Source organism: Anolis carolinensis, chromosome 5 (assembly GCF_035594765.1).
Source record: "Anolis carolinensis isolate JA03-04 chromosome 5, rAnoCar3.1.pri, whole genome shotgun sequence".
In the NCBI taxonomy this organism is placed as follows: Eukaryota; Metazoa; Chordata; class Lepidosauria; order Squamata; family Dactyloidae; genus Anolis; species Anolis carolinensis.
The window spans coordinates 108316593-108340090 of NC_085845.1; the positions used below are offsets into that span (position 1 = coordinate 108316593).

At 40.5% G+C, this 23498-nt stretch overlaps 3 protein-coding genes and 1 long non-coding RNA gene across 8 annotated transcripts in view; 2 read left to right on the forward strand and 2 right to left on the reverse strand.

The window, feature by feature from the left end:
• The window catches only part of lap3 (leucine aminopeptidase 3), a 27349-nt gene extending 25570 nt beyond the window's left edge, over window positions 1–1779 (forward strand). For both annotated transcript variants that reach the window (XM_062982117.1, XM_062982118.1), the window contains exon 13: window positions 1049–1779. In XM_062982117.1, coding sequence (XP_062838187.1) covers window positions 1049–1244 — 196 coding nt within the window. In that variant the 3' untranslated portion in view covers window positions 1245–1779. The remainder of the gene's footprint in view (window positions 1–1048) is intronic.
• Window positions 1–12430, reverse strand: part of LOC134299387 (uncharacterized) — a 25224-nt gene extending 12794 nt beyond the window's left edge. Inside the window, exon 1 of the long non-coding RNA XR_010006587.1 lies at window positions 12305–12430. This is a non-coding gene — a long non-coding RNA (uncharacterized LOC134299387). The remainder of the gene's footprint in view (window positions 1–12304) is intronic.
• On the forward strand, window positions 4338–16763 carry med28 (mediator complex subunit 28). The gene is made up of 4 exons (XM_062982119.1): window positions 4338–4572; window positions 7775–7841; window positions 14502–14614; window positions 15549–16763. The coding sequence occupies exons 1-4, from the start codon at window positions 4384–4386 to the stop codon at window positions 15744–15746; spliced, it is 567 nt and encodes a 188-aa protein (XP_062838189.1). The 5' UTR covers window positions 4338–4383; the 3' UTR covers window positions 15747–16763.
• A 1-nt stretch (window position 16764) lies between these two features.
• The window catches only part of fam184b (family with sequence similarity 184 member B), a 103683-nt gene continuing 96949 nt past the window's right edge, over window positions 16765–23498 (reverse strand). For all 4 annotated transcript variants that reach the window (XM_008111303.3, XM_008111302.3, XM_008111301.3 and 1 more), the window contains one exon: window positions 16765–19209. In XM_008111303.3, coding sequence (XP_008109510.3) covers window positions 19119–19209 — 91 coding nt within the window. In that variant the 3' untranslated portion in view covers window positions 16765–19118. The remainder of the gene's footprint in view (window positions 19210–23498) is intronic.

The window sequence follows — 23498 nt, forward strand, 5'->3', positions numbered from 1 at the left end:
GTCTAACTAATATATAGACAACCGAGAAAAACAAATGAAAAAATGAAGTCTGTAAGAGGAAGATCTTAGACATACTATTCAAGTAAAGGTAGAAGTAGAAAGAGCCCTTTGACTGGGTCTTGGGTCATGTAGGAATAAAAGAGGCAAAGGCAAGGGGGAGGTGATCCTTTAGATTTTAATTCAGTTCAAATAGTATGCCTGATCATATTTAAGGAAGGTTAGCTGTGGCTTGGAATTGTGTCTGAATTAACTATTGTTTATGCTTCACCAAAATGGGAAATCATAATTTAGGAGTGTTTGCAAATCAAGATTTCTGCTAATTGCCCTATGCTAACATGGTGGGTTTTTTTTTTTTTTGCACATTATGACAATCCAGGGCTTTCCCTAATTATTTATGAACGCTTTTATTTAGTTGCAGCAACTGAATGAGCCATACAGTGATGCACCACAATTAGTTTTGCTGTGTTGTTTTGCAGCAGGCACTTCTTTCTCTAGTTTATTCACTTACAGCTATAACATGCTACTTCCAGAGGCTACTGCACCACGAATAGGGGAGTGAATTAATGAAGCAGGGTACCGAGAAAACAGAAACTGGAAGCAAACAAGCAAATTTGTTTCTGTTTAGTCAGGATAGATTGGATGCAGATACAAGGCTTGTGGATATGATGTCTGACATTAAAATGTTCTTTAATCTTTTCCCAATGTCAGAGCCACAAATGCAGTTGGTTGTAATTCCCATGGTGGATAATCAAAAGTGATTGGAGTTCAATAACATCTGGGGACTCAAATTGGGTAAAAAGAAAGTCATGAACCACTATGTAAAAAAAATAGTTGGCTGTGTGTATTCATGGATTCTCAGTCCATGGATTTAGTGGCCCTTTGAAGGCTGATGTGGCCTTCCATGAAAATGAGTATGACACCCTTGCTCTGGTTAATGCAAACCATGATTTTATCTGAACTGAAATTGTATATGTTGGAAAATACTATATTACTCTTAAATGAACAGATTTTTAGAAATTACTAACATTTTACTTTACTTTTCCCTAAGGTCCGGTGGTGCGTGTACAGCTGCTGCATTCCTGAAAGAATTTGTGACTGTTCCACACTGGGCTCATTTAGATATTGCTGGAGTGATGGGAAATAAAGATGAAGTTCCATACCTACGTAAAGGCATGGCAGGACGACCCACACGTACTTTAGTAGAGTTTGCGACTCGACTGAGCCAGGATAAAACAAGCATTTAGAAGGCCATTCTGTGCCTATGTCATTTCTAACCTTAATATAAGTCAGAGTTAATTCCAAAATTACTGAAGCGATGAGCTGACAATAAAATTCCAAGAGGAAAAAGGCACCACAATAGAATCATCTGCATCTTTAAAAATAATACAATAATGTACTATAAATTCATTTTGTAAAAGGTTTTTACTGACCAGGGATATTTTTACGTTCTGTTTGTGCTCTTTAGATGAGGAGAAATCTCACAATTCTCTTCCTACATTTAATGCTGAAGTTACATGCATTTAAATGCTGTATGTAAACAATCAGACTTTATTGCTCAGACTAAATGGATGATAAATGTCACAAATAATATAATCTTGAAAAAAAAACCTGAATTTTTATGACCACAACTGATGATATTTTACAAATATTTTGGTAAAATACAAACAACTGAACCTAGAATATCATGTCAGCATATTTCTCAACCGTAAATCAAAACTGATGCCCCAGGGCACTGATGGAAGAATTTATGGGCTGGAATAAAATGAAATTGAAGTGCAATCAGCCTCATAGCTTTATTCGTCAGTTGAGTTTTTTCTTCCTTAACCATAGATGCCTGTTTATTTTAGCCCTTATCTAGAAATGACTTACATGGATTGCCCCACTGAAGAAAGTTGGAAGAAGAAATGTAGAGTTCTTATGAATCTGTTTTTAAAGCAATTTGCTTGATAAGTAGTGACTGGCCTTGCCTTTGAGCCTAGCAGTGACTTCTTCCATATACATTTGTGTTCTGGCTCCTGTGATAAATGGTCTCAGATATGTGTGCACTAATGATGCTCGAAATAGCTGTAACACTAGTGAGATGACAAATGCAAAATTAATGCTGGAAATGTAGATTCTAAGGATCATCATGTCAGTATGATGATATTTGCAATCCATGTTTCCAGCATTTCTAATAAAATCCATTTAGAATACTGTACTTGTTACCTAGTCTCAAAAAAGGGTATCTTAGTGCCCTTCCACATAGCCCTATGTCCCAGAATATCAAGTCAGAAAATCTCACATTATCTGAGTATGGATTCAGATAACCCACTTCAAAGCAGATATTGTGGGATTTTCTGCCTTGATATTCTGGGAAATAGGGCTGTGTGGAAAGGCCCTTAGACAAGAGATGATGATGATGATGATGATGATGATGATGATGATGATAACAATAATAATAATACAACTTTATTTATACCCTGCTCCATCTCCCGAAGGACTTGGGGCAGCTTACACTGGGACAAGCCCAAAACAGTGTTACATCAATAAAAACAGTAACACAATAAAATCACAATATAATAACACTTCTCACAAAAGTTAAAATAACTTAAAACATACACAGTAATCCCAATCCATAGTCAAGCACCATAGGCCATGGGCCATTTTAAGGGGAATGGAAATCTAAAAAAAACTTCTTTGGTGGCTAGGGATGAGAACGACTAAAGGTAATAAAGTGCATGGAGTTGCAACATTTGTGTTGACAGATAATTCACTTTAAAATGCATATAAAGGTAAACCAACGTGTTGCTGACTTGTAAAAGACAAGAACCATTTTTATTTATAATATAGTATGTTTATTATAATACATTCAGTGTAACATCAGGTGTTATCACTCACTAATCTTCATATCCTGGGTCTAATCCTTGCTGAAACCCAGTTTGGACATGATATAAGAAAGTCAAGTTCTGCGGGGGGAAATGAGAAGGGAAGAGACTGGAGAGGACTGTTCAGCCTCATGTTCATTTCTGACTTGATAAACTGATATGTGAAGCTTCTGTCACCCAAAATCCAGCTGCTTAACTGCTGGAGAGAAAAGATGGGTGGTAATCATGGGGCATTTGTACCAACAATTGCATTGAAACGTCATGTTTCCCTAGATTAAATTATATTTAATGTATTTACATGTAGAAAAATTACAATTTATTGAAAGTAATTAAACACAGGGGCCCCTGGTGGCACAGTGTGTTAAAGCGCTGAGCTGCTGAACTTGCGGACCAAAAGGTGCCAGGTTCAAATCCTGGGAGCTGAATGAGCACCCGCTGTTAGCCCCAGCTCCTGCCAACCTAGCAGTTTGAAAACATGCCAATGTGAGTAGATCAATAGGTACCACTCAGGCAGGAAGGTAATGGCGCTCCATGCAGTCATGCCGGCCACATGACCTTGGAGGTGTCTACGGACAACACCGGCTCTTCGGCTTAGAAATGGAGATGAGCGCCAACCCCCAGAGTCAGTCATGACTGGACTTAACAGGGGAAAACCTTTACCTTTACCTTTAATTGAACACAAGAACATCAGTGGTGTTCAAGAAATGGGAAAGTACAAGGGAAAGCTTACATGAAATAGTTATGAGTAACTGGAGAACCTGGACATTTCCATTCTTCTTCCAACTACTGTGTTGCTACTCTATATACAGTGGGGGGAAAGTATTTAGTTAGATACCAATTGTACAAGTTCTCCCACTAAAAAACATGAAAGGGGCCTGTAATTGACATCATAGACAGACCTCAACTATGAGAGACAACATGAGAAAACACATCCAGAAAATCAGTCTGATTTTTTACTGGGTTGCTGTGAGTTTTCTGGGCTGTCTGGCCATGTTCCCGAAGCATTCTCTCCTGACATTTCACCCACATCTATGGCAGGCATCCTCAGAGGTTGTGAGGTCTGTTGGAAACTAGGCAAGTGGGGTTTATATATCTGGAAGGTCCAGGGTGGGAGGAAGAACTCTTGTCTGTTGGAGGCAGGTGTGAATGCTGCAATTGACTACCATGATTAGCACTGAATGGCCTTTCAGCTTCAAAGCCTGGCTTCTTCCTCCCAATAAAGGATTCCCCCAGGCAGGAAGCAGCCAGGCTTTGAAGTTGAAAGGCCATTCAGTAATCAGTTGCAACATTCACACTTGCCCTAACCGTCGTATGCCTAGTTTCCAATAGACGTGACAACCTCTGAGGATGCCTGCAAAAGACGTAGGCCAAGCAAGGAGCTCCCACAGGTCGCAACGCCCTCCTTTGACGCTCGCCCCACCTCCTCTCTTGCGACCTCCTTTAGCACCGCCCCCGCCTCTAGCTGAGTCTTTCGTCACTTCCGTGCCTGCGCAGCCGTACGCCCTCTTTCCCGGTTGCCATGGCGGCCGGCTTGAGCGGGATGTTCGGCAACCAAGGCCCGGTCCCTCCACCACCGCCGCCGCCTCCTCCTCCGCCGCCCCCTGTGGCCCCTGGCGGACCGGGGCCGGCTGGGCTTCTTCCCCCGAACCCCGCGGGGCCGAGGAACCCCAACAGCACCCTGGTGGACGACCTGGAGGCCTCCTTCGAGGTGGGGAGGAAGGGGCGGGGAAGGGGCGAAGGGCCGCGAAGCTGAGGCGGGGGGAAGAAAGGCGCCTCGGGACACTTGTAAGATCCCTCCAGGCCATAGTGTGGCGCGCTTTCATTGTGGCTCATGGTTTCCCATTGGAAACCCTTTCCGCTAAGAATGGCGTTGAAAATGTCTCCCTGCTCGTGAAACCTCGGTTTTGGACGTAGCTAAGAGCGGTACAGCATAAGCTTTTGCGCTGTCAAACAATAAATCTTAAGGTTTGGTCCTTCAGCTGGTTTGGCCCTCATTTCCCAGAAGCCCAAGCCAGCCTGTCCTGCCGTCAAGAATACTGGAAATTGAACTCCCAACTACAGAAGAGTCTCACTTATCCAAGCTAAACGGGCAGGCAGAAGCTTGGATAAGCGAATATCTTGGATAATAAGGAGGGATTAAGGAAAAGCCTATTAAACATCAAATTAGGTTATGATTTTACAAATTAAGCACCAAAACATCATGTTATACAACAAATTTGACAGAAAAGGTAGTTCAATATGCAGTAATGTTATGTTGTAATTACTGTATTTACGAATTTAGCACCAAAATATCACAATATATTGAAAACATTGACTACAAAAATGGCTTGGATAATCCAGAAGCTTGGATAAGCAAGGCTTGGATAAGTGAGACTCTACTGAATGGTTTGGGACCATCCTACCTCCGTGACCGCATCTCCGTCTACGAACCCACGCGTTCACTTCGGTCATCTGGAGAGGCCCTGCTCGTGATCCCGCCTGCGTCGCAAGCGCGGTTGGTGGGGACACGAGACAGGGCCTTCTCTGTGGTGGCCCCCCGACTCTGGAACACCCTCCCCAAGGATCTCAGACAGGCCCCTACACTGGCAGTCTTCAGAAAGAACTTGAAGACCTGGCTGTTCCAATGTGCCTTCCCAGATTAATAGGAAATCTCCAACTCCAAGTCCCATAAGCACTTTATTAGAACTAGATCGTATATCGCACTCTGCACTTGCCCTAGAAGCCTTATATATCACCTGTCACATCAGCACTTTTAATCTTGTACCCATAACTCTGGCCCGGCCCAGTTTTATTGTGTTTTAGCGTATTGTTTATTGCTTGTTGTTTATACTGTTTTAATTGTTTTAATTTGCCTTTTGTTTTGTATTGTTATATTGTGTGTTGAGGCCTTGGCCTTTGTAAAAGGACATCGAGTCCTTTGGGAGATGCTAGCGGGGTACAAATAAAGTTTAATAATAAATAAAAATAATAATACTGTACTTGTATTGGATCATATCCTATTGGATAACCTATTCGTATGATCTTGTTAGAGACCATTACCTACGTATTGCCTATTGGTTATTCACTGGCCACGTAAATGGAGGATTACGACCTGTTAGGATCCTATTCTATTGACCATGACGGATTGGGAAAACCATAATCATAGAATCATAGAGTTGGAAGAGACCTCACGGGCCATCCAGTCCAACCCCTTGCCAAAAAGCAGGAAAATCACATTCAAAGTACCCCCGATAGATGACCATCCAACCTCTGCTTAAAAGCCTCCAAAGAAGGAGCCTCCACCATACTCCAGGGCAGAGAGTTCCACTGCCGAACAGCTCTCATAGTGGGGAAGTTCTTCCTAATGTTCAGGTGGAATCTCCTTTCCTGTTGAAGCCATTGTTCCGCAGGTTCTAGTCTCCAGGGCAACAAAACAAGCTTGCTCCCTCCTCCCTATGACTTCCCCTCACGTATTTGTACATGGCTATCATGTCTCCTCTCAGCCTTCTCTTCTGAAGGCTAAACATGCCCAGCTCTTTAAGCCGCTCCTCATAGGGCTTGTTCTCCAGAGCCTTAATCACTTGAGTCGCCCTCCTCTGGACACTGTTATTGAACTGCTATATATTACAGTTCAAAGCAGAAAATGTGAGCCTCTGCTCTGACAACAACATTTGTCAACATTTGTCTGACAGCAACATTTAACAATGTTAACAACATTTGAAAAATTTTCTGTTCCTGGTTTGAAAGTATTATTTCCTGTTTAATTGTGCAATACTTTCTTTGAAAGTAGTTGTTCTACTTCAAAAACATTATTTTTGTCGCTGCCACAAACTAGGGCCCCTTCCAGACACCTGAATAAAATCTCACATTCTCTGCTTTGAACTGGAATATATGGCAGTTCAATAACCCAGTTCAAAGCAGATATTGTGGGATTTTCTGCCTCGATATTCTGGGTTATATGGCTGTGTGGAAGGGCCCTCTTTTGACTGGGAGATATTCATTGAAAAACAATGACAAAATGTGCTGAAGGATATCCCACAAAAACAAAGTTTTTGCAGTTTAATAAACTTTACCCATTTTTTATGATAGAACCAATTAGGAAATAAAATTGTTAACCCAGAAACAAAAAATGTGTTACATGGTGTAATTAGACTTCACAGTTCTGCATTGCGTGTTCCTTTAGGAAACCATTCTGGATTGCATTGGCTGAGATCCTACATCACTGAATATAGCAAAAAAGCTCAATGGCACAACTATGCTATGGCTCCCTTCTCACCATCCCCTGGACTCACTGTTTATGATTATCCCCACAGCCATTCAGTGACAAATGGCATCCACTGTGAGGTAACAGGGGATGATATACTTTCTTCTCTAGCCCCCTTTTGACATTTCCATAAGGCACTTAATGCCCAATGCCCAGACATTGACCTGTGCACGTGTATACTACTAATAGGATAATGGCGGATTACTGTTAGCCTTAAAGATGGAACTGTAGTTTGTATAGAAAACTTGCATACTTGTTTACTTCCTTTGTCTCCATGTTTTGCATTTTCTCCTCCCCATATACCTCATGTATTATATGAGGGAGTAGTTCCATAGTTAGTGCAGATATCCCACTCTGACACTAAGGCCCCTTCCACGATGCCCCTATATCCCAGGATCTGATCCCAGATTATCTGCTTATCCCAGTTTATCTGGCAGTGTAGACTGATATGATCCAGTTTAAAGCAGAACCATGTAGGTAAGGCCCTTTTAAGCACTTTCTCATTTGTTTTAATTGATAAATAAATTAAAATTGTATGTTGATGAATATAATAGTTTTTCTTCACAATGATGCTTATTTTAATATAATAAAACTTTATTTATAACCTGTCCTCTCTCCCCGAAGGGACTTAAAGTAATTGTTAATATATATTTCTTTAATTACCCAGGCCTGCTTTGCTTCCCTTGTGAGTCAAGATTATGTGAATGGTACAGACCAGGAAGAAATAAGAACAGGTAAGCCTATGTCTGTCCTTTCTTTTTACCTTCACAATTTTATCTCCTTTTGGTTTCTCCTCTTCTCTTGTGTTGCTTTTGTTTTGATTATGTGAGTGTGGTACAGCTTCCTTAAGAGTCTTTGGAGTGATAAAGCAGGATGTTAAATACTTAGACCATTTTGGTTATGAGAAAACAATAGTAGAACTGTAAAATACGTAGCTGTAATCACTTCAATACTGCTTGAAGCAAAAGTGTGTTTTATGTCTCCATCTCTACTCATAAAATTAGAAGCACAGGATTTTTCAATTTCTTCTTCTCGCCCTGTAGTTGAAGCATTAACTTGAATTATCTCTCTATATAAAATGTAATGTACATAATTAGGACCGAGTTAACAACAAAACTACTGGACCAAATGCCACCAAATTTGGCCACAATACACATCCAAGGTATGTCCTTCACTAAAAAACCCCCCAAAAATTGATTGGCCTATATCTATTTTTCTCTTCTCCCCCCCCCCCCCTCCCTTTTCGGCTAAAATGGTACACTCCCCTCTTTTCTCTTCACTCTCTGCACTTGCTCTGAGGGGGGTGACTGTGTTTACAGTTTATGGGGGAACCCGGAATGTGGAGAAGAGCAGGTAGAGAGAGAGAGAGAGACAGTTCTTCTTGGAGGGGCTTCCCTTCCTTCTCACACACAGTTCTCCCCCTGGCTGCAGTCAGAAGGGTAGGCTCCACTGCCTTTATGCCCCACCCCCTTCATGTCATAGCATCCCCCTCAGCCACAATGGCACCCAGGGGACAGGCAGGGTTCACTTAGGCCTCTTCCACACTGCCTATAAAATACATTATCTTATTTGAAGTGGATTATATGGCAGTGTAGACTCAAAGCCCTTCAACACATCTATATAACCCAGAATGCCAAGGCACATAATCCACAGTATCTGCTTTGAACTGGATTATTTTGAGTCCACACTGCCATATAATCCAGTTCAGTGTGGATTTTATACAGCTGTGTAGGAGGGGCCTCATATAATCCAGTTCTAAGTAGATAATATATATTATAAATATAATACATAATAATTACTGTAGTATAATAATACAGAACAATATCATCTCTAAAATCAGGGCAGTAAATACAGAGCAACACTCTGAAAACAGGGAAATTCCAGAAAGGAAACAACCAGAGGCGGCTAACACCTCCCAACAAAGGATTCCCCCAGGGAGGAAGCAGCCAGGCTTTGAAGCTGCAAGGCCATTAAATGCTAATCAAGGTGACTAATTGCAGCCTTCATACTTGCCGCACCAAGACTATTCATTTATATTCAACCTGGCCAACCAAGGATTCCACAAGGTAGAAGGTGTCCATGCTTGCAAGCAGCAGGGCTATTCAGTGCTATTCAACCTGACCAACCAAGATTTCCCCAGATAGAAAACCTCCAGGCTTTGAAGTCAGAAGGCTACTCCGTCCCATTCAACGTGGCCTAGCAAGGATGCCCTATGTAGAAAGCGGCCAGGCATTTAAGCTGCAAGACTATTCAGTGCAATTCAAGCTGGCTAAATAAGGATTCCCCTACAAAGGAAGTAGCCAGGCTCTTTGAGGGTGCTACTCCAGTTCACCAAACAAGTATTCCCCTAGGTATAACACAGCCTTTGAAGTTGCGAGGCTATTCAGTGCAATTCAACCAGACCAACAAAGGATTAACCTTGGTAGAAGGCAGCCAGGCTTTGAAGCAGCAATGCTACTCTATATTTTGAAGCTGACAAACCAAAGATTCCTCTAGGTAGCAGGCAGCCAGGCTTTGAAGTAGTGAGGCTATTCATTGCAATTCTAGCAGCCCAAAAAACAATTCCCTTAGAAAGCAAGTACTCAGCCTTCCAACCAGCAAGCCTATTCCATTATATTTCAGCTCACCAAACAAGGATTCCCATAAGAAGAAAACGGCCAGGTTTTGAGGCTGCAAGGCTATTCACTGCTATTCCACCTGGCCAACAAAGGATTCCAATAAGCCACAGCAATACATGGCCGGGCACAGCTAGTGGTTATATAAACAGTTTTCTTTGAATTCTTATTAATATGAATCAGTCAGATTTTGTATTATATTATTTTGCTACATCTCACTATAAATGCCACCCCATTTCTTCATGGATTTGTTTCTTGAATAAATCACTGTAAGTATATGACTCAGAGTTCAAATTCCAATTTAGCTCAGTTACCTCAAATAATGCAATTTGATAGGTTACTAGCATATATACCTGGTATTATCCAGGTGTTAAAGGGGCTGTTGCGCCCTTGCTTTATCCCTTCTGCTCTGAGAAGGCCTATCTTAGCATCCGTAGAAATGCTCTGGCAATGGTGAGCAGGATCTCGTTGTGGTTCTTTCTTCTTCGTTTTCTCTCATAAACCTTCCCTCTTTGTCTTCCTTCTTCACTTGCTTTCACCTTCCCCTTTTCTGTCTCCTTTCTCTTCCTTCCGTTTACATTTTTTCTTTATTCTCTCCCTGCCTCTTTGCCCCTTTCTTCCCTTCCTTTCTCTTCTTTCTTTCCTTCCTCTCATGCCTTTTCTAATTCCTTTCTCTTCCCTCCTTTTTCTTTCTTCTCTCTTCTCTTGTTCCTTTTCCCTCCTTTGTTGCATCCTTCCTTTCTTCTCCCCCCTCATAACTTGTCACCTAGCAGCAGCCAAGATACTTCCTTTCTTTCCCAGTCACATCACAGAAGTTCAATTCTCCTAACCACAACCAATCTACTTGGTTCCTTTTCTTTCCCTCTGTTCCAGTTCCGAAATAGGTGGCTTTTTTTAGTTTAGACCTCTCAATTACCGTATTTTTCGCTTTATAAGACGCACTTCCCCCCCCCCCCAAAATAGAGGGAAAAAGTCAGTGCGTCTTATAAACGCAATATCTACATTCACCATACAATGCAGTTTGAAACTGCATTAGAGAGCAGTGTAGAGTGTGTCCTCCCCCCTCCCCGAAACATTCCAAACAACTGCCACTTGTGGCGCGCGGGGAGAGCCAGTTCCTCCCTCATATCTCACTGTCAAGCGGTCTCGAGCCCCCTCCCTCTTCCTCCTCCCCCTCCCCCTCCTGCTTTCCCTTATCGCTCGCTCTGAATGGGCTCCGTCACGCGCGCGACGTGAGGCGTGGGCTGCTGCTCTTCCCCTCCCCCCGCAGACAGTGTCCCCACGTAACCCTCGTCTCAGAGAGAGGAGAAAGCACCCTACTAACGCGCTGCCTCTTCCCTTATAGAGTCAAAAGGCACTTCCGTGTGTGTGTGTGTGCGTGTGCGTGTGCGTGTGGAGACAGACTGGCCCCCTCGAAGGCTGGAGGAGGAGGCTGGGCCCTTCCTGGAGGCATTTCCGTGCCTGAGGCGCCTGTGGGGAAGGAAAGAGGGAGGGAAAGAGGAAGGGAAGGAAGGAGTGGGGAGGCATGCCCGGCACGTCCCCAGCGCTGGCAGCAGGCGAAGCGGCTCGCCCTTGCACCTCCTTGTAACACAACAAGCGACACCATGGCCGCAGACCCCCGAAAGCGGCGCCCCTGTGGAGGCTCCTTCTGCAGGAGGAGGCAAGATGGCTACCTTCTTGTGGCTCTGCCCGCCCAGGATGGAGCCCGGCCTCGCTAGGCGCCCTCTCAGCGCGGGACGGGCGGGCAGCAGGACCGCTAGTGGGTGCCCTTCTCCCCCCTCAGATGTTATTTTATTAAAATGTTCTAGGTCATCTTTTAGTTCAAATTATTTTTCCCCATTTTCCTCCTCTGAAAACTAGATGCGTCTTATCATCAGGTGCGTCTTATAAAGCGAAAAATACGGTATTTTAACTTGGATAATGAAGGGTATGTGTGCCAGCCAACCAAATTATGTACATACAGTATTTATTTCAACTTTTTATACACACACACACACACACACACACACACACATATATATATATAGTTTTACTATATGTAGTTTCCTTGGTTCATGAGTCTCATATTCCATGTTCCTATAATCTGTGCTGTGCAGCTCCTTAATTTTGTTACATCATTAGACACAGAGCTACCTGTAATTGTCTTCTGCTGTACCCCAGTAACCAATTGAGTGCTAACTGATCTGGGAGTCTTTTTGGCACTATCTTGTTTTGTTTTAAATTATCTCATCATAGCGGTAAAAGACATTCAGAAAGTGTTTATTGTGCCTTCTTCACAGTACTAACAATCTATGGTATCACTATTATTGCCACTCTCTTGTTACTGCCTAATAGCTATTTGGCACATATAGTCTACTTACTCAGAAAAAGCATGCCTGATATGGGATCCTACCAGTAGCACTACTGCCAGCCTAGCATCTTGCTGCACACAAGCACCAGCATCACAGTGATACAGTGAGAGCTTACATATTTGTATTCATTCAGAAAGTGGCAGTTGATGCTCTAGATTTGTGTTTACATAGTTGTCATAACAACAGAATTCAGAACTAGCCCAATGCTGCTCACTGATTTTTCTGACTTACCTGCCACTGCCGTTCTCTGAGGAATTGTCTGGCATTTGACCCTACACTGCTGTTATTGCCCAGTAGATGTTTGGCACTTCTAATCTGGCTCCTAAGGCAAAGCCTGTCTGATATGGGAGACCTTACCAGCAGCACTGCTGCCATCAGCATAGCTCTTGCCTCACAGTAGCATACAATGCCATCACCATGGAAATGTAATGACAATCGTAACATTTTCCAGGTATGAATTTATCTGAAAAACAGAAGAGCTTGTCTGTCTTATAGGGCACTAATCATTCTACTTTAAATGCTTTGGCTCCATCCTTTGGAATCCCAGGGTTTGCAGTTTGAGGGGACCTAGAACTCTTTGGCCGATAATTCTAAATACCCCCACTTTCCAAAAAAATCATCATTTCAGTAGAATGGAACCTTGACAGTTCAGACAGACACATACAATTGTGTCTTGTGAAAGAGATCATTGTCAGACATTTTAAATTTTTATTATTTCTTTCACAAAGCATAAATACAGAAGTTGTCCTTCCTTTAAGAAGCATGACTTATATAAAAGATTCAGTCAGGATTTTGATGCACAGTATGAACACCGGAGCCCCGGTGGCGAAGTGTGTTAAAGCACTGAGCAGCTGAACTTGCAGACCGAAAGGTCCCAGGTTCAAATCCCAGGAGCGGAGTGTGCACCCGCTGTTAGCTCCAGCTTCTGCCAACCTAGCAGTTCGAAAACATGCCAATGTGAGTAGATCAATAGGTACCGCTCCGGCGGGAAGGTAACGGCGCTCCATGCAGTCATGCCGGCCACATGACCTTGGAGGTGTCTACAGACAACGCCGGCTCTTCGGCTTAGAAATGGAGATGAGCACCAACCCCCAGAGTCAAACAAGACTGGACTTAACGTCAGGGGAAACCTTTACCTTTACCAACCCTATACTTGCAGGACCAGTATATACAATTTCACCTATCCACACCCAACAAAAATACATCCTCTGGGAATTTTCTAGGTTCTCTATGGTAATGTCTGGTGGAAATCATTCATTTCAATAGGTTTCTCTATCACTCACGTTTTCCTCTTTCCATAACAAGTACAGGAACGTGTCCCCCATGTAGGGGGGGGTGTACTGTACTCTTAATTAGACTTTCCCCCAGTTTTAGACAACCAGGAGTTGCTTTCTTTTAAAAGTATACTAGTATAAATATCCAGTGTTGCTTGGGTGTTGGAAGTGCACTGCCCCATCTGCTTTCTCTCTAGTACATAGAATCATAGAATAGTAGAGTTGGAAGCACCCCCAACAGATGGCCATCCAGCCTCTGCTTAAAAGCCTCCAAAGAAGGAGCCTCCACCACAGCCCGGGGAAGAGAGTTCCACTGTCGAACAGCTCTCACAGTGAGGAAGTTCTTCCTGATGTTCAGGTGGAATCTCCTTTCCTGTAGTTTGAAGCCATTGTTCCGTGTCCATTGTTCCATTGTTCCGTGTACAGCTCAAAGAAAGCCTGCTTCACAATGTCTTCATTGCAATGGTAGGCAGGTTCTCTCTTTCTATCCTTCTTCCTCATACATCTTTTCCCTCTTTTCCTCCTTTTTTCCTTCTTCCCTTGCTTTCTCTCATATAGCTCACTCTTATTTTTCTTTCTCTTTCCTAGCTCCCTCCTTTTCCCCTCCTTTTTCTTTCTTCTCACTCCTTCTTTTCTCTTCCTTCCTCCCTTCCCTCTTTCTTCCCCTATTTTCTTCCTGCTCCTTCCCCTCATATACATGTTACCTACCAACAGCCAATCCATTTTACTCCCTTTCATATTCACATAACAAAGGGCCACCTCATCTAGGCACAGCCAATCTGCTTTTCCTTTTCTTTCTCCCTGCTCTGGGCTTAAAAGGAGTGGGTGTTTTTAGTTCAAACTTCTCAATTACTTAAGTTGGATAATGAAGGGTATGTGTGCCACATTTGGTCCAGATCCATGTAGGAGACTTTGCAATCCAAATCAACCAACATATATGCACACATAAATTTACTTTTTAATGAAGAGACTTTTAATTATTAAAATGGACCATAATCTCATTTATTTTTTCAAAATTACCAGAAGTCAAAGTATTTTGCATAGTAGATTTGCGTAAATCCCAAACTGCCACATTTTTTTGGTAAACTTTTCTTGCTGGTCCTACAGTTTTTATTTGAAATACTTTTAATGTTTTGTTGATCTTAACGTTTTAGGTGTTGACCAGTGTATCCAGAAGTTTTTAGATGTTGCACGGCAAACAGAATGTTTTTTCCTACAAAAAAGATTGCAGCTGTCTGTCCAGAAACCAGAACAAGTCATTAAAGAAGTAAGCACACTGATTTTCTTTAGTCTTAATGGTGACATCCAAACTTATAGAGTTTTGACAAAGCAGAGGGATTATATCAAGTGATCAGGGTAAAGTCATTTACTTTTAGTATCTAAATTTATACAGCTTTAAAGTTGTAGGCCAAAATAGTTGTGGGGTAAGCAATCCTATTATTAATTCTTGATGAAATTCTCAGAAGCCTTTCCTAACTTGGTGCCCTCCAGCTGTTAGGACTTTAGCCACCAGCTTGTTGAGTTGCATTTCAAAGCATCTGGAGAGACCTAGATTATAGAAGGCTTAATTTGTGTTCATTTTGTGCAATAGTGAGAAAAAAGCAAAGAATCAGACATTCTTACATCAGTTTTGCCTTTCCTGTAGACTTCTTATACTAGCCTGCTTTAAAGGATTGTTATGAAATAGATTGTTGCAAAGATGATAGGTGTAAAGTGCCCTGAACATATTTTCAAGTTATGTCTGCATGTACCCCATATGTTAAGTCATATGGTAAGGAAGGGGGGTTGAAGTCAGAGGAAATATGCTTTGGAAGAAAGGTAAAATAAGGCTGGAGATGTGTTACTAAGCTCCAGTTCTGCCTCTCTTTTGTCATCCATCCCAGCAAGGTTCCCCTCTTTCAGCCTTTGTAAGCAAGCTTATATTTGTCAGATTATGAAATCTATGATAGAGAGCAGGTATCACTGCAAGACAAGTATTTATTTGTAACGTATTAGAATAGATGTTTGTAAGAACATAGCCTGAATTGCAGCATATTTCCTTCTTTCAGAAGGAATATGCAACTCTTTGCAGTGTAAAGAAATGATAACTTGCTCTAAATGCTATTTCAGTTTCTTAGAACCTGGATGTTCTTAGAATATAAGAATTTGCAGTGGAAATCCCTGGTTGCTCATTATTTACTGTATGTCTGCTTTTTCTGTAGGATGTGTCAGAGTTGAGAAATGAACTACAGAGGAAAGAAGCCCTAATTCAGAAGCACTTGGGCAAACTGCGACATTGGCAGCAGGTTCTGGATGATATCAACATACAGCATAAAAAACCCACTGAAATGCCTCAAGGACCTCTAGCCTATTTAGAACAAGCTTCGGCTAACATTCCTGCGCCCCTTAAGCAAACGTGAGCAAGAAGTATAATGCAAATGCTAGATTATATCCAACAGAATGAATTTTTAAAATATAATTTACATGTTCAAGCTTTATATGAGTTTTTAAAAACTGATGGTGAAGGACAATTAAAAACAAGTAAGAATGAATTGTGCCTTTACAGGGATCAGAGCAGTGATCTCGGTTTTGATATTAACTATCTCAGCCAAGGAAAGCTAATTATTATACAGCCTGGGAACAAGCATTTTTTTTCTCTGCTGAATTACTTTCTGTTGAAAATGCAACTGTCTGTTCTGCATAAGCAGTATATGTATGTATGTATAATATATGTGTGTTTAAAAACCTTAATAGTTCATTGTTTCCAAGAGACTGTGATTGATTGATGGAACACAGTATTAGCTGGGATTTAGACATGCAGTTAAGGGCCTGTATGCTCAAGGCAGGTTCTGGTCCTCTGAATATTAGGCCTCTATGCTTCCTGATAGATTATTTTTAAATTGAGTTTGGAATCAGACAAAGAAGAGAAAGGGGTCAATGGTGCAAAGAAAATAAAATTCAGCAAGGACTTGTGTCCCCCAGAAAAGCTCATTTGATTGCCCCCACTGTTTTATTCCACTGTGGGTCATCACAATTTCAAATAGTGCTACTCCTTTTCAACAAAGAGCTTTATAGAACATGTTCTTATCCCTATTCTCTTTCAGCCCAAGGGGAAGATCAGAGTAGGCATTACTTGTTTTAAAACATCGTCTCTTTTTTAGAGCACTATGTTTGTCTGGCATCTCTGCTCCCAACATATTTTTCTGTTGTTTTTCAAGAAGTGTTTTTGTTTTGTTTTTTGCCCCTGGTAACATGTTGCTCTTTATCTCTTCAAAATAGCTTCAGCATTGCATTTGACAACTCTTGTTATATAATGAAAGAAAAGAAATACTCATCAAAATATATACTGAATTGTTGACAGAACTGTTTGCAAACTGAAAGTTGCTTTTTGATTATTTTGAACCAACAATTGGATAATAAATCATACAAAAACAAAAGCAGTGTTCACATAGTTTTATTTTAAAAAGCACCACATGATTGCCAACACTTGGAATTATTTCATATGACTTCCCTTGCAAATACATTGTTTTTGTACATATATTTTCCATGAATACTTGTTCCAAAAGGATTTCCCAGTTTTAAATATGATCAGTAGCTGACACTGGATGGATTTCTTCTTACATTGTTTCTTTGAAATAGCAAAATACTTCACTTTTATGTATTAAATGGATGTTATAATAAAAGCATTGCTGCTTAACCCAATAAAAAGATATTCCCAAATGTCATTGCAACACAGAGGTGTACCACAGGGAATGGGCAGCCAAAGTTCCACGAGGGAGGTCTATGAATTCAAGGGAAAGTGTACAGATCTTTGGGAAAAAGAACACTTCTTTTTGCTATAATGCATGTTGGTGACACATGCCAGTACATAACCATTATTGGTGTGATACTAAATATTTAAATAGATTTAGTAGTTTAGTGCAATCGCAGTTTGAAAGATGTACCTGGTTACCAAGAACCTACTTCTAATTTTACATTGATGCGCAACTACTAGAATTTGAAGAAATATTCTGGAATATCAGTATCTTTAGAGAGATCTTTAGAGATTGAGAAAAGGCAGTTAGTAGCATAAACGTTCATAGACTAAATCAATTTTCTCAGATAAAGTTACTAGTAACAACTATGGTTACCAGGTTGAAAACTAAATGGAGTTGCTATACATAATACTGGTGGAAATTTCCTGTTCTACAAAAGCACTTTCCAGTGTCCTCTCTGGCAACTCTATTAACTGTTGTGATGGGCTGCCTGTGTTCCAAAAGTGCCAGGGCTTTTCTGTTGCTGAGGGCTACTCAGCTTTTCACCCCCATTGCACCTGTAATTTCTTGCCCACAACATTCTTAAAGAGATAGCACTTTTTCTGAGTTGCCAAAAAGAGGAAATCCACACAAATGGGGTTTTTCACATGTGTTAACCCTGCTCACTCTACTAAATATAGAGTTTAGGAAACCAGAGACTTGAAATTGCTATGCAGTCATTGCAACAATATAAATACTCAGTCGTGCATCTGATATAAATACAAATAAATAGAAATTTAACTTTCAGTGTTGTTTAAAATGTACTGGAACAAAGTAAAACACACACTCATATGACTGATTTTTAAATCACTTTACTACAATCATTCCACTTCCAAATACTGTACAATATACATTTTAAAGATCCACTATTTATATATAAAAGGGATGTTGTATGGCAATAGCAACAAATCAATTCTTAAAAAGTGACCCTAAATGGAAAAAATATGGGGAAAGTTATAGCTGTCCGAAGAGCTGTGTAGCTACTAGCTATAGTCACCAAAGTTTTTACTACAGCTAACAGTAACAGCTGGGTTAAGGCTAGAGAATGTCAAGGACCACAAGTGCCCTTTACATTAGGAGTTTCCCTGGAGACTTCCAATTTCTACTGCTACCAGATGTGGTGGATGCTAAGTCAGAATTGGTTTTTAAATTCTCACATTTCCACAGATGTTTACATAAGTCTGATATCTTTTCAGCACTTGGTGAAATCCCTGGTATTGTCTTAGGTATTTCAAATTGCCTTATTTTTGTCCTATGTTGCTTTTTCTATATACTGTTTGATATAACCATGTTTTACTGGTTTCAGTTTTATTGCTGTTATGATTTTAATTCTGCCTGTGGAATCTCAATGGGTTGAAATTAATAAAATTAATTTTTATCGTGTCAGAAGCGAATTGAAAACATACTGCAAGTGGCTTCTGGTGTGAGAGAATCAGCTGTCTACAAAGACGTTGCCCAGGGAATGCCCTGATGTGTTACCATCCTGTGGGGAGGCTTCTCTCATGTCCCTGCATGGGAAGCTAGGGCTATCAGACAAGAGCTCATCCTGTCTCGCGGTCTTGAACTGCTGACCTTCAAGTCAGCAGCTCAGCCGGCACAAGGTGGGTTAAACACCACAGCAAATTAATTAATTAATAAAATTAATAAAATCCCAAGTGGCACAGGCCCAGGCTGTTAAAGGAGTGCATATTTCTCTATGAATTCCAGTCCTAGGAAATGATACAAAATAATAAAATAAATAAAAAAGCAATAAGTTAATTTTAAATAAAATATTAGCATATATTAAAACTTGCAATCCATTTTACAAGTAGCTACAGAGTATCAAGAATATGTATTTGTTAGTACATAGCACTGCTAACACATTAGTTTCTCAATCTGGCTGAATTCTTCATGTGTCTGAGTTTGAATAGTAAACTTGTGGCTTGTTTACTTAGGCTGGTTTGTAAAATGCTGTGTAAAGGATAGAAATTATAGAAATGTTTTCACTCTCTTTTTCACTCAAAAAGAGAAATATTTAGTAAACCATTCCTGATGTCGAGGGTCTGGTTTCTCAGCATCTTTGGGGGTCGATATTTCAGTGTTTTGCAGCCTGAAAAAAACAAAACAAAATAAATATGAAGACAGACAGCAATAGCAAGCACCCAGCTTATGTCCTAAATCTCTTTTATAGAATAGGCATGCTGCCCATGATGTAGCAATAACTTGGAAAAATATGTTTGTGAGTGTAAAAACCTGTTTACTGCAAATGTTCTAATTAGTTGAATCAGTGTAGAACTGGCAGGACTAAGTGAGGCCTAAATAATAAGTGGACATTTCACTTTTCTCTAGACAGAATTGTATCATTTACAAATTGCTGATCTCAGTTTAGATCCTGTGTCAAACAGCTGGTTGCTGTAACTAAGGTATAGAAGACTTGTGAATTATCAGTAGTACAAAAGGCAAATCCATGTCTGAAAGCTGCTTATCTGCTTTCATTTTCTCATCCACTCAGCAGTTGGGATCTTTGATTTCTGCCTGTTGCCATGGTGTGACAAACCAATATAACTGCTATGGGGCTGAAGAACTGAAATGAATTTCTGCCTTTATCATAAGCGTGTAGTCACTAGGTGGCTGTCGAGGATTTTGGCTTTATTGGAATTGCTAGGTCACATCTCATCTCATAGCTTTATAAAAGAGTCTTGTTAACATAGCAAGTGAAAAGGAGTGGAAAATCCTTCATTCTGCATAAGGTGAAAGCAACAATTGTATTAAAGCAGAGATGTGCAACTTCTAAAATCCCTTGAGGATCATGTGTAATGTTATTTGGGTAGCTGGATGCAGATGTGCCCCAAATATATACATCAGAGAGAGAGAACTCCCTCCATTTCATATTTTGCTTGAAGAATACAGGGACTGGAGGAGACTTTTGATATCACATGGGATGAAGAACAGAAGCTCATTCATGCCCATTTATTTTGCTTCTCTTGAGCACAACGGTTAGTAGGATACCTCTAGGGCAATTGTAAATTTAAAGTCTGTCACTGGCAACTTGCTGAAGAGACAAATGTTTCTGGAAGAATGCACACCTCTATGTTTAATTGGTACATTTGAGGTAATGAATTCTTTTCTCAAAGTAATAACATTTCATAATAATATCCAGTTTGAAAGTGCTATGTTTTCCCTCTTTTGGGGAATGCTCTAGCTTTTCAAGAATACTTATAAATAAATAAATAGTGCAATAATTAAGACATGCAGTGATGTCCTCCTTCTGGATCCCACTTCTTGGTAAAAGACCTATTCCAGAGAGCCGTGGAGCCTCTGGATGGATACACCAATTGGAAAGGTAGTTTAAATTCTGTTGATGTTAGATACAAGATGGTGACATCTATTTTTGAGGTAGCTAAGCAGTAGATATTATCTATGATCTCTGCACGAGAAGACATAAAGATGGGTTGTTGTGGTTTTGGGGCTATATAGCCATGTTCCAGTAGCATTCTCTCCTGACATTTTGCCTGCATCTGTGGCAAGCCTCCTCAGAGGTCTGGCGAAGCGTCAGGAGAGAATGCTACTGGAACATGGCCATGCAGCCTGAAAAAACTGACAACAACCAAGTGATTCTGACCATGAAGCCTTTCAATAAGACATATAGGCGCTTTGATTTACCTAGCCCTGAGTAACTCTTTGATGAGAAGTCTCCTTTCAAATTCTTAGGACTAAAAGTGTGACAGCAAAGAATCAGTCAGGAATATTATTACCCCTTAAACTATCCAGATCTTAAATTCTTGAAGATTTCATATGGGGAAATAGCAATCCTTTTTGTCTATACCCGTACATATTGATATGATGTTATAAATTATATACATATATTTCAATAAAAGTGCACAATTTATTAGAAGACTTTTCTTTTAATAAATAATAACCAAAGTACTGAAAGGTATGTTCTTTGTAATACATTAACTGACCACACTGAGACGATTGCTAGCTGGACATTTCCTAAAAACAAGCTATGGGGTTAAAATGGGAAAAGCCTATACATATACCTCTATGTATAATTGTCTGTCTTGTCAATGTATAAACAACATCAAATGTTTGTCGCATATGTATATTAGGTGATCCACCCTGAATCGCCTTTGGGGTGAGAAGGGCGGAATATAAATATTGTAAGTAAATAAATAACATTCAGATGCTAGTTCCAGCTAGACTAGAATCATTGAAGTAATGGGCTGAATTGTTGACTAGTAGTTACTTCTATGGCTTTTCTCTAGTTGAAATTTGCAGTTGGATTTAGACAACAGATGAATAAAATTAAGCAAGAACTAGATTCATTGCTAGAAGGCATTGCCTGTTTAACAGGAGGGAGAATTTAGCAAGAAATAAAGTCAGGCCCCAATCCCCATACAGAGGTGGAGCAGATGCAGACAGCTGGCTTCCTTTCTCTTTGCCTCAAACAACACTACTGCATTTCCCAGTTGCCTTTACACTATGAAGGAAAGGAAAGCACATCCTTGTCCCATAAATTAGAGCCAGAGGATTGGGAAGACCATGTGTGTTTTGCTTGTTGGTTTTTTAGTCCTACTGCTATGTCATGTAGGCTGCCTTGAATTTAATTGGACTGACAACTGAGCTATAACACTTCAAATAAATAGGAACATATCATGTGTTGTGTCAGTGGAGATATCCCATTAACACATAGTTAAGCTTCTTTATAGTTTGAGTTGCTGTACAAACTGAACTTTAATATGTTGAAATACTCCAGAATGCAAATACCTAAAAACCAGGCATCTGAACATTCATCTTCTCTTCAAAATGATATGAAATTGTGAAAAGAGGTTTTGAACAAATGCCGATTTAGTGTAATCTGATTTCTGTCAGTAACTTAATTCCTTGAATTTTAGAGCACCTTGTTGTTATTGTGACTTGTATTATCAGAATGTTGCAGTGTTCTCAGATTTCCTTGGAGGTAACCATGTTACACTGTTGCAGCAAAACAACTGCAGCACATTAAAATGAACAGGTCTATACTTGGCATTACTTTTTTGAGCTGCAAGCAACTACATTGGTAACCGGAAATGTAGCTTCCATTGCCATGTATTAACACACACATCAGTGTGCTGAGAGGAATACAAATGCATATTGGCATCTATGGTTGGATCTACACTGCTATATAGTGCATTCAACTGCATTGAGATGCATTATGTGGGTCTACACTGGCCATATCATGCAGTTCATGCAGCATTACATCGCAGTGTAGATCCAGGCTGTTAAAATATACCTGTACATACAACAATAGATGGCTATTATAGATGTTGAATGAGGCATGTAGTGTATAAGTATTCCTCATTTCAAACGACTACAGACTGAAGTAGCCGCAATGATAAGGTGTCCATATGGAAAGCTATACCCATTTGTACATGGAGATAACCTGGTGACAGTAATCCCTTGTTCTGATAAATTTCCATAACTAGACTATTATGGTGGTGCAGCGGGTTAAACCACTGAGTTGCTGAACTTGCTGACCGAAAGGTTTGTGGTTTGAATCCGGGGAGCAGATTGAGCTCCCGCTATTTGCCCCAGCTTCTGCAAACCTAGCAGTTTGAAAACATGCAAATATGAGTAGATCAATAGGTACTGCTTCTGCAGAAGGTACCAGCACTCCATGCAGTCATGCTGCCCACATGACCTTGGAGGTGTCTATGGACAACACCGGCTCTTTGGCTTAGAAATGGAGATGAGCACCAACCCCCCTTAGTTGGACACAACTAGACTTCATGTCAGGGGAAACCTTTACCTTTACCTTATACTATTGCAGTGGATTTGGAATTGGCCTGACACGTGATCAATAGACCATGTCCTCATGTCCAAGCAGGACTTGCATAAGAAAACATAAACTTCTAAAGTGACTGAAATGATGTACCGAACAATTATAATCCACTCCATGACAATTATATGCAAATACTAAAATTACTCAACTTTATCCATTGTCAGCCTCATACCCAGAAAATGGGATTAACTGTACCCATTGTCAGCCTCATGCTCAGAAATGGGAACAATACATTGACCTGATTCAGAATCAGGAAATATGTAGGGATTACCAAATTAGTGTAGGAAAGCGCTTTGTATGCTGAAAAACATTCAAAAAATGCTATTGTAAATAATGATGTGATGACCTAAATCCACTTGTTAGTACCAATCTAAGTGAAATAGACAAGCCCATTGCATTAAGTGTTAACTGCTTTCAGCAACTGATTTAATGGGTCAACTTTAGTTGGGACTAGCAATCAAAGAACATATCTCCAGAGTATCAGTCCACTAAAAACTGAGGGTCAATTGTCTCTGAACGTGTGAAGTAGCCTTCCTACTCTGCAGTTAATAATGCAATCCTATGCATGGCTACTTAGA